The sequence below is a fragment of the Martes martes genome, assembly GCF_963455335.1.
Source record: "Martes martes genome assembly, chromosome: 10".
Classification (NCBI taxonomy): domain Eukaryota; kingdom Metazoa; phylum Chordata; class Mammalia; order Carnivora; family Mustelidae; genus Martes; species Martes martes.
Genome location: NC_137898.1, coordinates 55,615,198 through 55,629,754, shown reverse-complemented (window position 1 = coordinate 55,629,754; position 14,557 = coordinate 55,615,198). Strand labels below are relative to the sequence as shown.

Genomic DNA, 14,557 nt, shown 5'->3' with positions numbered 1-14,557 from the left:
ATGTTTCTGTCTAGAAACCTGTTGTGCACCAGCCTATTTCACTGTTGAAAATCATACCACCTGAGACTGGTGAACGAGTATAGCTAAGTAGGAAAGTACGGGTCTGAGAACTGGCTCAGGAAGTGCTGGTTCTAGTCACCTGCCTTGCGCTGAATGGGCTGAATACTGACCATGGCCCAGTCAAAACCACAAGTTCCCTTGTTTCCATATGAATAGAATGAAGATGTGTACAGGTAGTCCATTCAGCCTCAGCAGGAGCTTGAGGGCAGCTTGTGTCTCCAAGGCCCAGCAGGCTGAGTAACCCATCCACGCAGTTCTAAGGAAAACAGCATGTTCCCGTAGAAATTCTGGACTAAGTTGTTCTCAAAGACAGAAACTATGATCTCAAGTCCCCGGGATTAGAGCTGAGGCAAAATAAATTATAAGAAAGTAATAATTTTACTCTAGGTCTTTATGACTTAACAGTGGTTAGATTTAAGATCTATTTGAAGAGGAAAACTGTCGCTTAGAAGCTGACATATTTCAGCTGCAAAAGCAGAAAAATTATGATTTTCTAAGGCACTGTTTTGGTCACTCCAGGCAGGTGGGACCCCAGGTAAAGTCTGTCAAATCTGCACCCACTGTATTTTTTACATGAAGATGGATACATCAGGCTGCCAGGCATTTGCCATTATATCCTTGGCACTTTTTCTGGTTCTGGAATTTCCAAGGACTACAAAATTAGCACTTGGCTGTCTATAATAGCATCTTCAGAAGGTCGTGCTGGATGTGGGAAACACGAGCCTCTAGAGCCCTTTACTACAAGATATTGATAGATGTTCTTAAACCTGGGCCAGTCTGAGTCAGTGTCTCCTGTACCTGACCAATACCAAGATTCTGATAAGTTGTAATTCCTGAGTCTAAAAGATCTTCTCAATCTGAGGAAACTTCATAGAGTGAGCCTCGTGGCTGGCTGGCAGCAGACAGTCTTGTAGGCCTTTCCCGGAATGTCCAGATCTCAGAACAACTTCTACCACATGAGTATTATTAGCAAAACCAATTCCTTTGGGGAATTTTCTGAGTTTCACCCAGCAGAACTGGATTTTCAAACTAATGTTCCTGGCTTTTCATTAACTAATAAATTAAGACATAACAGGAGGTGAAGAACATTCGGGAGAGAGTTATCCAGAATTGCCTTCTCATACCTCGTGTTTCCAGGGTGGTGGTGTTCCCTCCTGCATAGCCTGTGAGGTGAAGCATCCCTTCACTCCTCTCTTTCAGGCTCTATTGTCAGGACCTGGAATGTCTCCTTCCCATGCACCCACTGACAGCCCTTGCGAGTCCATGTACACCCTGTGTCTCAGGGAGGGAGCCCTGCACATGCTGTCCACTGAGTTCTTCAACACAAAAATCCCCTTCATCCTTCCTGAGAAGACATCATTGAAATGTTTTATATTGCACCTAAATTCCTTTTATAATTGGAAAATAAAACAAGCAACTTGCAATTTATTTAATCAGTTGAAAACTTACCACTTAGGACAAAAAAGGGGGAATACAGACTTGCTAGAGGAAAATAGCCCTGGTTTAAATCCCACTCCTACCACTTAATAACCTTCAACCAGTCATTTACCCCTTTTAAGCCAGGATTTCATCATCTATAAAATGGTAGTTCTTCACAGATTTGCTTGAAGATTGAAAGAGATAATGCATATAAAGTTCAATCCAAAGCATTCGATACAGAACAGACATCTGTCAAATATTGAGTATGATTTCAACAGTACAGTCACTGCCAATCCTCAGCACATCCGGTGGTCAGGTCCATAACTAGACTGAGAGACACGGAGAATAGATGTTGCCTGTCAGGGTTGACCAAATGTCCAGAGACCTGTTCAGCTGCAAATGCTAGAGACAATTCCAAGCAGACTGGGGAGGGGAGTGTGGTATCTTCTGTTAGACCCAGGACTCCAACTAGATTAAATAAAACGCTGACTTTATGCACCTGATTTAAAGTATATTGTAGTAAGATCTAATTTCCAGGAAACATATTATATTCCCATATCTTTCAGAGATTGGCTAATGTTTTCCCATTCTAAGAATAGTTTTATTAGACATCAAACTATATGAAAAGCTCAGCATTTTTTAAAGGTTTCTTTGACAGAGAAAGCACAAGCAGGGGGAGGGAGAAGGAGAAGCAGACTCCCCACTGAGCAGGGAGCCTGACATGGGGCTCAACCCCAGGATCCTGAGGACCCTGAGATCCCAGGACCTGAGCTAAAGGCAGACACTTAACTGACTGAGCCACCTAGGGTCCCCAAAAAGCTCAGTATAATATGCAGTTACAGTGTTTCTTGTCAGCAGTTTGCTTCCGAAAGATCTAGTGAGAGTTTAATTTTTTTTTTTTTTAACCAGAGCTGTCACCTGGGAGAAGATGGCTCCTGGTGGCCAGGCTAACTGAACAGGAAGTGCTATAGGGATTCCCATTAAAAGAGAAATGTCTGATGGGGTGCCTAAGGGTTAAGCCTCTGCCTTCAGCTCAGGTCATGGTCTCAGGGTCTCAGGGTCCTGGGATCGAGCCCCGCATTGAGCTTTCTGCTCAGCAAGGAGCCTGCTTCCCCACCTCTCTCTCTCTGCCTGCCTCTCTGCCTACTTGTGATCTCTGTCTGTCAAATAAATAAAGTCTTTAAAAAGAGAGAGAAACGCCTGATTCTGTTAGTGAGCTGTGCTTTCCCCCCTATAATACACTGAGTAGATTTGAGCCAAGTATGGTTTATGATAATCTCATTTCTTCAATTAAACCAAAAAGACCCTCTGAGGGGAGTAACAAAGACTACCTCCATGTTACTTTTGCAATAAAATCCAAACTCCTTGTCTAGCTACAAAGCCTCCCCTGGTTGGATTCCTGCTCATCTCCTGGACTTCCTGATAATGATTTTCTCCTTTTCTACAAAACTTGGCCACACTGGCCTCCCTTTTATCTCTGAAACAGGCCAAGTGCCTTCCCATCCTTAAAGCCATTGCAATTGCTGTTCCCTAGGGCTTTAATGCTTGTCCACCTAATCTTTACAAGGCTCATCCTTCTTACCTTTCAAATTGTCTCTTCACAAAGCCCTTCCCAACCATTCCGTATCTTATCAGTCTATTTTAGTTATCTGCATAGAACTTACCTTTATGTCATTATTTCTTCTTTACTGTTCATTTATGTTTCCGTGTCCCTTTACTAGAATATAAGCTCTACGAGAACAGGGACCTTATCTTATTTGCTTTCGTAACCCCACTGCTAGCAAACACTAAATAAAAAACATAGGAAAGAAGAAAGAGAAGGTGGGAAGGAGGGAGTTAAGGAGGGAGACAGGGAATTTGAATTAAAGACACAGACCCTAATTTATTGCCATAGCAGTTTGTGGTGTTTTGCTCACCTAAACAAATGTCCAGCAATAGGTGAACATGGAGCAAGCATATATGACAGTCCTTGGTTGTCCTGATGAATGGAATCACATAATCCTGTCTCTCTCTCCACAAACCTGTTTCTCCCATAGAATTCTCTATCTCAGTTAGTTTTACAAGCAAGACAGCTCATGTCAGATAAGAAGCTCCACTTACCGCTCCCCCCAGCCCCTTCTCCCTTCTCAGACCATCGTTCATTTAGTTGTTCAGGCCAGAAACACAGGAATCACCCCCTGAGTCCTTTCTTCTCACACAATTAATTTATCAGTAATTATTCAGGGCTCTTTCTTCGACACGTGATGTGACTCTGATCACCTCCACTTTTTTTCTTTTTATTTTTTTTATTTTTTTTTTTTTTTTCTCTTTTCTCTGTCTCTCTCTCTCTCTTTTTTAAGCTCCACACTGGGTGTAGAGCCAAATGCGTGGCTTGAACTCACCACCCTGATATCAAGACCTGAGCTGAGGTCAAGAGTCAGCTGCTTTACTGACTGAGCCACCCAGGTACCCCACTTTGACGTTTTAAATAGCCTCCTAGTTGGTTTCCCTACTTCCTCTCTTGGTCCATTAAAGTCACTACTTCCCATAGTAGCAAATACAGATCAATTAACCTCACGTCTTTACACAAAACCACCAAAGGTTTTCCTGTGATACTTGGATTCATTTAAATGCCTTACCAAGTCTAGAATGTTCTGATAATTTGGCCCCGGGCTGACTCCCTGACCCATCTCTGAAACACTCTGCCCTGGGCACAGCACCATTACTGTATTCTGGAACACACCCTGCTCCTGTCTGCTTTTTTTTTTTTTTTTAAAATAAGATTTTATTTATTTGACAAAGAGAGAGAGATCACAAGTAGGCAGAGAGGCAGGCAGAGAGGGAGAGGGGGAAGCAGGCTCCCCACTGAGCAGGGGGCCCAATGCGGGGCTCCACCTCAGGACCCCGAGATCATGACCTGAGCTGAAGGCAGAGGCTTTAACCCACTAGGCCACCCAGGCGCCCCCTCCTGTCTGCTTTTTTTTTTTTTTTTAATTTTTTATTTATTTTCAGCGTAACAGTATTCATTGTTTTTTCACCACACCCAGTGCTCCATGCAATCTGTGCCCTCCCTAATACCCACCACCTGGTTCCCCCACCCTCCCACCCCGCCCCTTCAAAACCCTCAGGTTGTTTTTCAGAGTCCATAGTCTCTCATGGTTCACCTCCCCTTCCAATTTCCCTCAACTCCCTTCTCCTCTCCATCTACCCTTGTCCTCTATATTATTTGTTATGCTCCACCAATAAGTGAAACCATATGATACTTGACTTTCTCTGTTTGACTTATTTCACTCAGCATAATCTCTTCCAGTCCTGTCCATGTTGCTACAAAAGTTGGGTATTCGTCCTTTCTGATGGAGGCATAATACTCCATAGTGTATATGGACCACATCTTCCTTATCCATTCATCCGTTGAAGGGCATCTTGGTTCTTTCCACAGTTTGGCGACCGTGGCCATTGCTGCTATAAACATCCTGTCTGCTTTTTAACTGACATCCCATTTGTCTGGGAACTTGAGGTCCTGACTTTCACTTGCTCACTCCCTTTATTCATCAATTTGCTTAAAGGCTCTCTGGAGTGATGTGCTTGGGGATTACAATCCCAGAAGGGTCCACCTGTCAATCTCTGTCTCCTTACTCTGTTTCTTAACCTTCTCTTTTCTTGAAATTCCATTATGTAGTGTATCTGCCTCTTCTCTTTTGGTTTCACAAGGCAGGGCTGTGATCTAGAACACCTCCCATCTCTAGCATCCAGGACAGAACCTGTCAGAGAGAGTGTGTTCAATTAATGTTAGCTGGTTAAGTAAGTGAGTCTCCAATTCCTCCCTTTCCTTAACCTTGGACATCTAATCTTATCACAAGGGTGTGTCAGTGCTATTTCCAAAAATTCTTCAGTTGTCCGCTTCTTGCCATATGCCCTTGTGGACAGCCCCAGTCTAAGGGCAACACCATCCTTCACCTGGATGACAGCAGGATCTTCTGTCTTTTGTTTTGTTTTTTAAAGATTTTATCTGTTTATTTGACACAGCAGAGAGAGAGACAGCGAAAGACGAATACAAGGGAGGGTGGGGCGTTGGAAAAGGGAGAAGCAGGCTTCCCGCTGAGCAGAGAGCCTGATGAGGGACTCGATCCCAAGACGCCGGGATCATGACCTGAGCTGATGGCAGATGCTTAATGACTGAACCACCCAGGTGCCCCTAGGATCTTCTGTCTTGACTTGGTTTCCACCCCTACCAGCCTCTCATTCATGCTCCACAGAGAGGAGAAAGAAATCCACACTCCACCTTTGGTGCAAGGCAACAGAGCCCTGCAGCATTCTGTCTGCTCTCTCTCCCACCTCACCTTGAAGAATTCTCTCCCCATTATTCTCACTAATCTGGACACACTGGCCTTCTTTCCTTTTTCTTCAAATGTGTTGAACTCTAACCTAACTTAGGGAACTCCTTTACACTTTCCCTCTGCCTGGAACATTCTTCCCCCAGCTCTTTGAATGGCTGGCTTCCTCTTACTCTTCAAGTCTTTGCAGAAACACTCCCTCAGAGAGATACACTCTGACCACTCTTCTAAATATATATCCCTCGTCCCTCTAAGTGCACTATAAAATTTCCTGGTTCATTTCCCACATGAAATTTATTATAATTCAAAATTTATTTTGCAATGAAATAGAGATTAAGTGTGGCCTCTAGAAACATGAGTTCAAATCCCAGCTCCAACTCCACTTCCTAGCTGTGCAACCTTGGGTAAGACATGTAACATTCCTATGCCTTCCTTTACCTATCTGTAAAAATTGGTTAATGATACTACCAACTTTATAGGGTTGTTGTAAGAATTAAATGTGAATAGGCACAAAGTTTATTGAACAGTGCCTTGTTCTCAATGAGTGCTCTGTTAGCTGTTACTTCTATCTCATTTGTTTGTTGGAAGTCTCTTATCTCCACTATTACTGTAAGCAACTTAGGGCAAGAACCATATCTATCTTGCTGACCATTGAATTCCTAGCACCAAGCATAGTTTCTGGCATGTAGGAAATGTTCAGGAAATATTGGTTAAACTAATGAGTTGCAAAAGGTTCCTTCATAACTTGGAAAAAAAAAAAAAAGAACAGGTGCATAAACTCACTTCCTGTTGTTTGACTAACGCCTTGGTCTTAACTTCTTGTCCTCCTGCCTGGCTGGCTATGTGATATCACATTACAGACAGCAATGCTTCTCCTCTGCCCCCTCCTCCTCCTCCTTCCTCTTCTCTCTCTCTCTCTCTCTCTCTCTTTTTCCTTTCTAACACTTCCCTTGGTTTGAAGAAAGGGTACATCTTTTTTGGCGGGGAGCCAGGCACTAGACCCAGTATCACCCAAACTGACCCTGCTTCTCTTCTGCACGTACACAATGCCCGTTGTGGGTCCTCCCCAGGCAGAGGTCCTGGATTTCGACCTCCTGACAGAGGGTGAGAGTCACAGCAGAGAGCAAATGGGACATCTGGAGAAGCTTGCTGTTTTGGTCACATCAACCTTCCTCCCCAAACTCCAGCAGTCCCCAAGCCCAATCACCGTCCTGGTCTGCACTTTTACCAGTTCACATCGCTTCGTCTTCCTAATCTCTTTCTCTTTTGGTTGCTCGTCTCCTCACTCATAATTCACCATTCATTCAGTCAGTCTTTACTGAGTGCTTCCCATGGGCCAGGCCCTACATTCAGGCGGAAACCTAGGCTGACGACAGTGACCTTCCCCATCCTGGGAACCCTCTTCTCCTGGACACCACCATGGAGCCAGAGATGCGGCTGAGTTCAGTCTCTGATGAAGCTAGAGTGAAGATTCCACTGTCCAGGGCTCTCCTGACATATGGCCTGAAAACATTCAGTGAACACTCTCCTCCCTAGTCAGGATTCCCACCTGCTTAGACCCAGATTCCCAACTGATGCCTGTCCTGGTATTTACTTCAAATGAGCCCTCATGCATTCTTTGGCCCAGATGAAAGGTGAATGAAAGCAATCTTTCCCTGAGGCTTTTTCTCAGGCCTACCTGGCCTTTGGAAGATAAAAATTAGAGATTTCATGGTACACCTTCCCCAGTCAGAGGCAGTCCCACAGCAGCTGCCTTACTGGTTCCAGGAAACAGAGAGGCAAGATTTTCCCCTGCCTTCCCTACTAGCACTGCCATAAACAGCAGTTCTTTGATCTGAACAGCTCCCCCCATTGAGGTGAGGGAGGGAAGAGGTGATAGAAGGGGAGCTTGAAGCATCCTGCTTTACCTAGAGTTTAAGACCCAAAGCAGTGGGAGAAAGTTGCCCCCAATGCTCATTTCATCTCTATTGCATGCTGACTGCTGACAGGTAAGGCAGTTTGGTGCAAGTGTCCTGGGTCCTGGGTGGAGACTGTGTCTCTCCAAGTTCCTAAAAGGACCCCCAGTCCTGAGTCTCTGATATTTAAGCACACACCATGACCACTTTTACCACAGCAGTCCCCTCCCTCAAAGCCCATTTCCTTCCCTGGACAGCAATAGAAGGTTAATGTTTGCATTTACATCTCTGTTCTGAGATCAGCCTTTAGCAGACCATGTTCTGTGCGGATGCTTGAACACATATACAGAGCCGGGTCATGGCAGGGTGCATTTAAGTATGAATATGCCCTGTATGCTTGTGCACTTCTCCGGAATATTTACTCCTGTGGGTGAGGCCTGCTCTGTTCACTTGATTCATGAATTGTATCACTTTTACCCTGGAAGTACTCGGGTCACAGGAAGCACCCCTGAGTGCAAACAAGACTTTAGTCTGAGAGGCCAAGGGCACCTCCTGTGTGTCGAACACAGCTTGCCTCAGCACCTTTGCCCCTCCTGGCTCTTCTGCTGGGATGCTCTCCCTTCTCCCATCACATGTCTGGCCACTTCGTTCTTACCGCTTTTAAGATTTCGGCTTGGAGAGCGGACTCAGGAAGCCTTCCCTGTCTCCCCAGACAAGATCCGGCCCGTGTGCTTCTCCCCAGCTCCCGCTCTTTGCAGCACCTTTCACAGCTTGTTTTCTGTATAATAAGGAGTCCTCACATACAGTTTGAAAGCTCTGTGCCCCCAGACCATCGCCTCCTGAAGGAGGATCATGTCTCTGTGTCACATTGCCTCTCTAACTACGAGCAGAGTGCTGAGCACGGGGTGAGTACTCCATTTCTGAGCTGGCAGCTGCAAGAAAGATGACAACCAGGACAAACTGTGTCCATCAGGGACAGTACTTTTGTAACCTTGGCGAGATTAGGCTATCTTGGAACTCAGCCTGAATTCTTGAGGCTCCCTATCTACTCATGAATCAGCCCCCAATCCAGAAAGTGAGAGGCACCTGTGGGATAGTCTTCAGGGGTGATAGAAATAACTAACCATGCTTACTTTGCAGGGGCATTCATGTTCCAAAAACAGAGGACAGGGTGGGAGCTCCTACACGACGCAAGATCTGGGGGACCTCTGGAAGGACACCAGGAGCGCTGTGGGTCTCAGCTCACCCTCCTTTGTTCTCCATGAATCTTTGAAACTCAAACCTTTGAGCTTTCCCTCCCACCCATGCAGACCCAGCTCTCATTGTTGTTTTTCTCCCATACCGTCCCCTTTCCCCCCTGCCCAGCCCACAAAGAATTGGGACTCAGGCTGCAGCACACACTGGAGATTGGATGTAATTGCATCTCAAGATAGGCATAAGCAGAGCTCAGACTGGGGCCCCAAGATGGTACAGTGGCAGGAGTGGTTGGGTCACTCACAGCACCCCCACCCTGTTTCTGGCTCTCATTCTTCCTCATTGACTCTGGAACAACATTGTCTCCGCAGTAAAGGGCATCATAGTGGATTTGGTTCATAGTGTGCAGCTGCATTCAAGAATGGGGGAGTTAAGGTCGTGGGATACGGGGAAAGGGCACAGAGAAAAAGATATGGTTTGAACAAAAAGGGCTCCTATGCCTGCCTTAGCTTCTCCACAGCAGCATCCACATCACCCCCAGTGGCTATGAGGGCCTGGAGATTGGCTTCGGGATTCAGAAAGCCCATTGCCCGCAGTTGCTCTAGCTGCACCCGGAAGTGAGTCTCGGGCTGCAGCTGCTGGGGATTGGCACCAGCTAGAGCTTGCAACATCTGGAGGAGAGGAGTGGAATGGAGGCCCAGCTCTGCAGAGCCCTGTGCTGGGGGAACCTCGGAAGCTGGGGCTAGAGAGGGATCCTCCTGCGTAAGGGTGCCCTCTCTAGACTCTGTACTGCCTGCCACACTTCCCAGGCCTGCCAGGCAAGGCATGAACCAGAGCAGGAGGCGAGGTGCTTCAGTAGCCAGGATCTGCAGACCCTGCTCAATCTGGAGCAGGGCTTGCATGGCGCGAGGGTTTGTCAAGGCTGCCTGAAGGTGCAGGAGCAGTGGCAGCTGCCGGCGCATCTCGTCTTGCAACTGTGAGACCTGGCTCATGCTGGAAGGCCTCAGAGATCTTGGATAAGGTGGTGGGGGGAGCCAGACATGCTCAGGCATCCCAGGGGAAGCTGCCATGGGGGAAGGTGGTGAAGGAACAAATGGCAACCTGTTGGCCGAACGCCCCAGCCCTAAGATAAGGTCAGGCATATTAATGGTGTGGCCAGCGGAGCCGTTCCCTGCACCGCCTTGGCCTCCATCTTGCCCAGCACTCCTCTCTGGGGGATATCTCAGGAAGGATGGGCAAGAGGACTTTCCCTTGATGGCTACTGACTCTTTGGGGAGAGGCTGGCCTGACTCACGTTCCTGGGAGGAGGACGAGGTTGGGGGGATTCGATTTCCTGGTTGTGGTGGTTCTTGGCTTGGATTGAGGGTGGACGCAGTCCCTTGCAGATAGGTTCCCAGGGACTGGGGGGTCTCGTGTAATTGCTGAAGATAGTCATAGAGCCCTATATTACCCAGAATATTGGGAACCCTATTTCTAGTTTCGGATCCATCCTGGTCCCCAGGATGCCTGCCTCGCCTGCCACCCGAGCCTCCACACGTGGAAGCCCAAGGGTTGGGGAGAGGGTCGCGATTCTCTGTCCTCGAAGGCTGGCTGCTGCTGCTGGTGGCATTAGCAGTAGTGGCAGTAGCAAAGGGATTGCCACCGAACTGCTCCTGTACTGCGTTAAGCATTGGGTCCATAATATCTGTGTACATGGTACGAAGCACATTGTAGCCCCCAGGGATGCTCTCCAGGTTACTGAGTGCCCGGTCCTGGCTGCGCATCATCTCTTGCATCATGGCTGGGTTGCGTAGGAACTCCAGCGTCTGGCGCATGATTTCAGGGTTGTTGAGAATATGCCCGATCTCGGGGTTGTGCTGCATCAGCTGCTGCATATGGGGGTTGTCAAGAACCAGCTGGCGCATCAAGCCTGTGTTGGATAGCAGACCCTGGATGAAAGGGTCATCAATGATCTGAGCCACAAACTCAGGGACAGAGACGTGCTGCCACATCAGTGAGCTGGGCTGGTCAGAGAAACTACCCGAGGTCAGGCCTAGCCCACTGAGGCCTGTGAGAAGACTTAAACTAAAGGTGGGTGGCCCATCTGCTGGGTAAATGGAGCTTGGCTGAGGGAATGAGCCAGGGCTAGGTGCTGGGGCAGGGACTGAAGCCGCCGGACACTCGGTGCCCATGGTGCGGCGTTGCATCTTGATGACCAGGTGGACGGTGAGGCCATCTCGCACTCCACACTGTGCCAGTGAGTCAGGGTCCTTGAGGATTTTGCCAGCAAAGATTAGGACCAGCTGATCAGGGTGGGCCTTAAAGCGCTGGGATATCTCTTCCTTCAGCTGCTGGATGGTGCAAGTGTCTGTAACTGAGAAATCCTCCTTGTCCTTGGGCGTCTTCACTGTCACCTTGATGAGGTGGGGATCCTGGATCGGTGCTGGGCTGCCCTGTGGCAGGGCCTCTCCGCTTTTGGCCATGGTGGGCAGCAGGAGGCCCAGGTCTGTGGGGACACAGCTGGGGGATGGGGATGGGGTACCGAGATCATCCTTTGGGGCAGTGGCCGAAGTAGGAGTGTGGGAAGAGGGCCTGGGGTCTCAGGGCGGGAGCACAGGGAGTCTGCATGGAAGGGGCAATAAGGGTCCTGGGACGGGATGCTTGTGGAGATTTATGGGTCTGAGAGGTGTCGGGTCAGGAAAGGGGGACTGGATGACCCGAGAAAGAGGTCTATGGTTGGTGAGTGAAAGGCAAAGGTGGGAAGAAGGGTTTGGGTTGGGGCATACATACCGGTCAGCTGTGGCCCCGTCCTTCCTCTTATACAGGGCTCCAAACCGCCCTCATCTTGCTAACAGCCACCCCTGAAGCCTTCTGGGCCGGAACCCAGTCCATCAGGTCACCTCTGTGACCTCAGCACTGACATCACAGCCTTACACAATGGATTCTTGAGACCTCTCCAAGGCGCTCTGTATCCTTAGGAACTCTGCCACCCCTCACTTTACCTCTTCTATTTCCTTTATCTTGATGCCTTCTTCACAGTGAGGGACCTAGGCTGACCCTTCCATCACAGGCCAAGAGGCCTACTTCCACACACCTGTGTGGAGACTCAGCCTTGGATTGTGCAGTTAGGAAAGGCTTAGCCCCCATGTCCCTGTGAAGACCCAAATTCAGCTATACCCTGAATTGTTCTTCTTCCTGGCATTCTATGTTTCTATCTTCTCTCTGATTCAACAGTAACCATGAATTTTTATATATCTTCAGTATATTGGCTTTTTGATGGGCAAAATCTAGAGTATGACAGATGGACCAAAAATGACACAAAGTTTTTATTTTACTTTTTAAAAAGATTATTGTTGTTCCCCAGAAGAACTCAAAGAATGGATTGGCTACTTACTGAGATTAAAAAAAAAAAAAAAAAGACCAAGGGATAAAGTTGTGTGTGTGTGTGCATGTGCGTGTGTGTGTGTGTTTTAAAGATTTTATTTATTTATTCATGAGAGACAGAGAGAGAGGGAGGCATAGGGAGAAGAGGCTCCCCAGGAGCCTGATGTGGGAATTGATCCCAGAAACCTGGGATCATGACCTGAGCCAAAGGCAGACACTCAACCAACTGAGCCACCCAGGTGTCCCAGGGAATAAAGTTTTAAACGGAAAACCCAGAGTTCAGAGTTACATACATTTGGGATGTTTATCTTATACCCAAATGGACATGAAGGGAGGGAGTTCACTATTGTGAGTCTGCAATTCATCAGCATTGGCAGAGTATTTAGAATCATAAGATTAGTGGGTATAGTAACAGGATAAAGGTATAAAAAGACCAAGGCATGGGCACTACATATTTACAAATCTGGACTATTAGATGTGTTCCACAAAGGAAATTGAGGAGAAATAAAACATTAAGTCAAAAAAAGGAGAGAGGGGGAGAACAAAGCAAATGAAGAATAGTTTCAGAAAGGAGAGAGTAACAGATGGTGTTGGATGGTGCTGGTAGGTCAGGAAGATAAAGGCTGAGAACCAACCACTGGGTTGGACAAGAGAATGGGGACCATGATGAGCCCAGGCTTGGAAGAGAGGAGGAGGGCAGAAATCTGGCTGGAGTGGGTTGAAAAGCAAGTGGGTTGGAAATGAAGTGGATTAAATCAGAGTGTTGTACTTAAGAGAAGGGGTATGGTGGCTGTGTGGAAATGTGAGAATAGAGATGCTTTTGTTTAAGCAGCTTAAGCTGAGACTATTTACATCATGTTTTTATTCTGATGGGAACAATACAATGAGGAAGGACAAATGATGCAGAAGGGAGAGAAAATAATTGCAAGACTAAGCTATTGATTAGGTGAATTGGAGAGATTGGGATCAGTGCCCAAGTGGAGAGCTTGATTTTGGTCCACAGACAATTTATTCATAACAGGATGGAGCACAGAGTGTACAGGCTCAGTGGACAGCCAGATTTCAGTTATGGCAAAAAGTGGGGATCATATAGAGGAAATGTTACAGAGTAGGGTTTTGCTGTTGCTAAATTATGAGTTCTAAATGGTAGGTGGAAAAGTTCAGAGAATTGATGATCAGTGGAAAATTGGGTCACAGGAGGGATTTTGAGAGTATACTGGGTTAAGAATCAGAAAGATGACACAATAGAGCTTGGGCATTTCAGGTAACCTGAGGCAAACAGGGTACAAAGATTAATTATATTAATTGATTGGATAAGGGGTGCCTGGGTGGCTCAGTCAGTTAAATATCTGACCCTTGGTTTTCACTCAGGTCGTGATCTCAGGGTCCTGGAATCAAGCCCCACTTTGAGCCCTGAGTGGAGCACCACAGTGGACTCCGCGCTCAGTAGGGAGTCTGCTTGGGATTTTCTCTTTCCCTTTCCTTCTGCCCTCCTCCTGCTCAAGCTCTGTAAATAAATAAATAAATAAATAAATAAATAAATAAAATCTTTTTAAAAAGGATGAATTGATTGGATGGAGGCATCTTAATGGGAAGGTAGAAAATCCATTTTAGCTATAATTTGTTCTTGTTCTTGCTAGTCTGAGAAGGGAGTGGGAGTCTGGCAGTAGATCTGCAGGAGCACTTGGAGTTTTGTGGACTCCCCTTCAGTCTTGCTGATGGCAGCATCAGGGCTGGAAGAAGGGTCTGTGAGGAGCACACGGGATTTCTGTGGGTACCCTTTGCAGACCAGAATCTGAACCCGCATCACCACCTTCACTGCTCCAGATACCACCATCTCCCACCCGCTCCATTGCAAGAGCTACCTCGCATTAGTGTGCCCACTCACACCTCTACCTCTAGCACAGTCTTTCCCCACTTGGCAACCAGACCCACACACTGAAATACACCTGCATTGTTTGCTCGAAATCTCGTAGGGATTTTCCACTGCATTCATAGTAAACTCCGGAGTCCTCAGCAGACCCTATCAAATTCTTCCTGATGTCCTCATTTTCCTCCCATTGTTCAGTTCACTCGACTCTGGCTACAACATCTCCTTGTTATTCTTCAAACACATCAAGAATATTCCCACCTCACACTTTTACTCCTAGGTAGCCTTCTTTGCCTGGAACATACTTCTCCCAAGGGAGTGCGTGTTCAGTTCTCCCAATTTCTTCTGGTTTCTGATCAATTATTTCCTTTCTGGAGAAGCCATCCTGGATTACCCTGTATGTAGAAGACCTTATCCTGCTTCATTTTTCCTCATAGCCCTTA

The 14,557-nt window shown here is 47.0% G+C and overlaps 1 protein-coding gene across 1 annotated transcript; it reads right to left on the bottom strand.

The window, feature by feature from the left end:
• Positions 1 to 9,375: 9,375 nt before the first annotated feature.
• Positions 9,376 to 11,419, bottom strand: UBQLN3 (ubiquilin 3; the record flags this gene model as incomplete). Its single annotated transcript, XM_080815006.1, has 1 exon — positions 9,376 to 11,419. Exon 1 carries the CDS (start codon positions 11,341 to 11,343, stop codon positions 9,376 to 9,378), a length of 1,968 nt encoding a protein of 655 aa, XP_080671132.1. The 5' UTR covers positions 11,344 to 11,419.
• Positions 11,420 to 14,557: the final 3,138 nt, after the last annotated feature.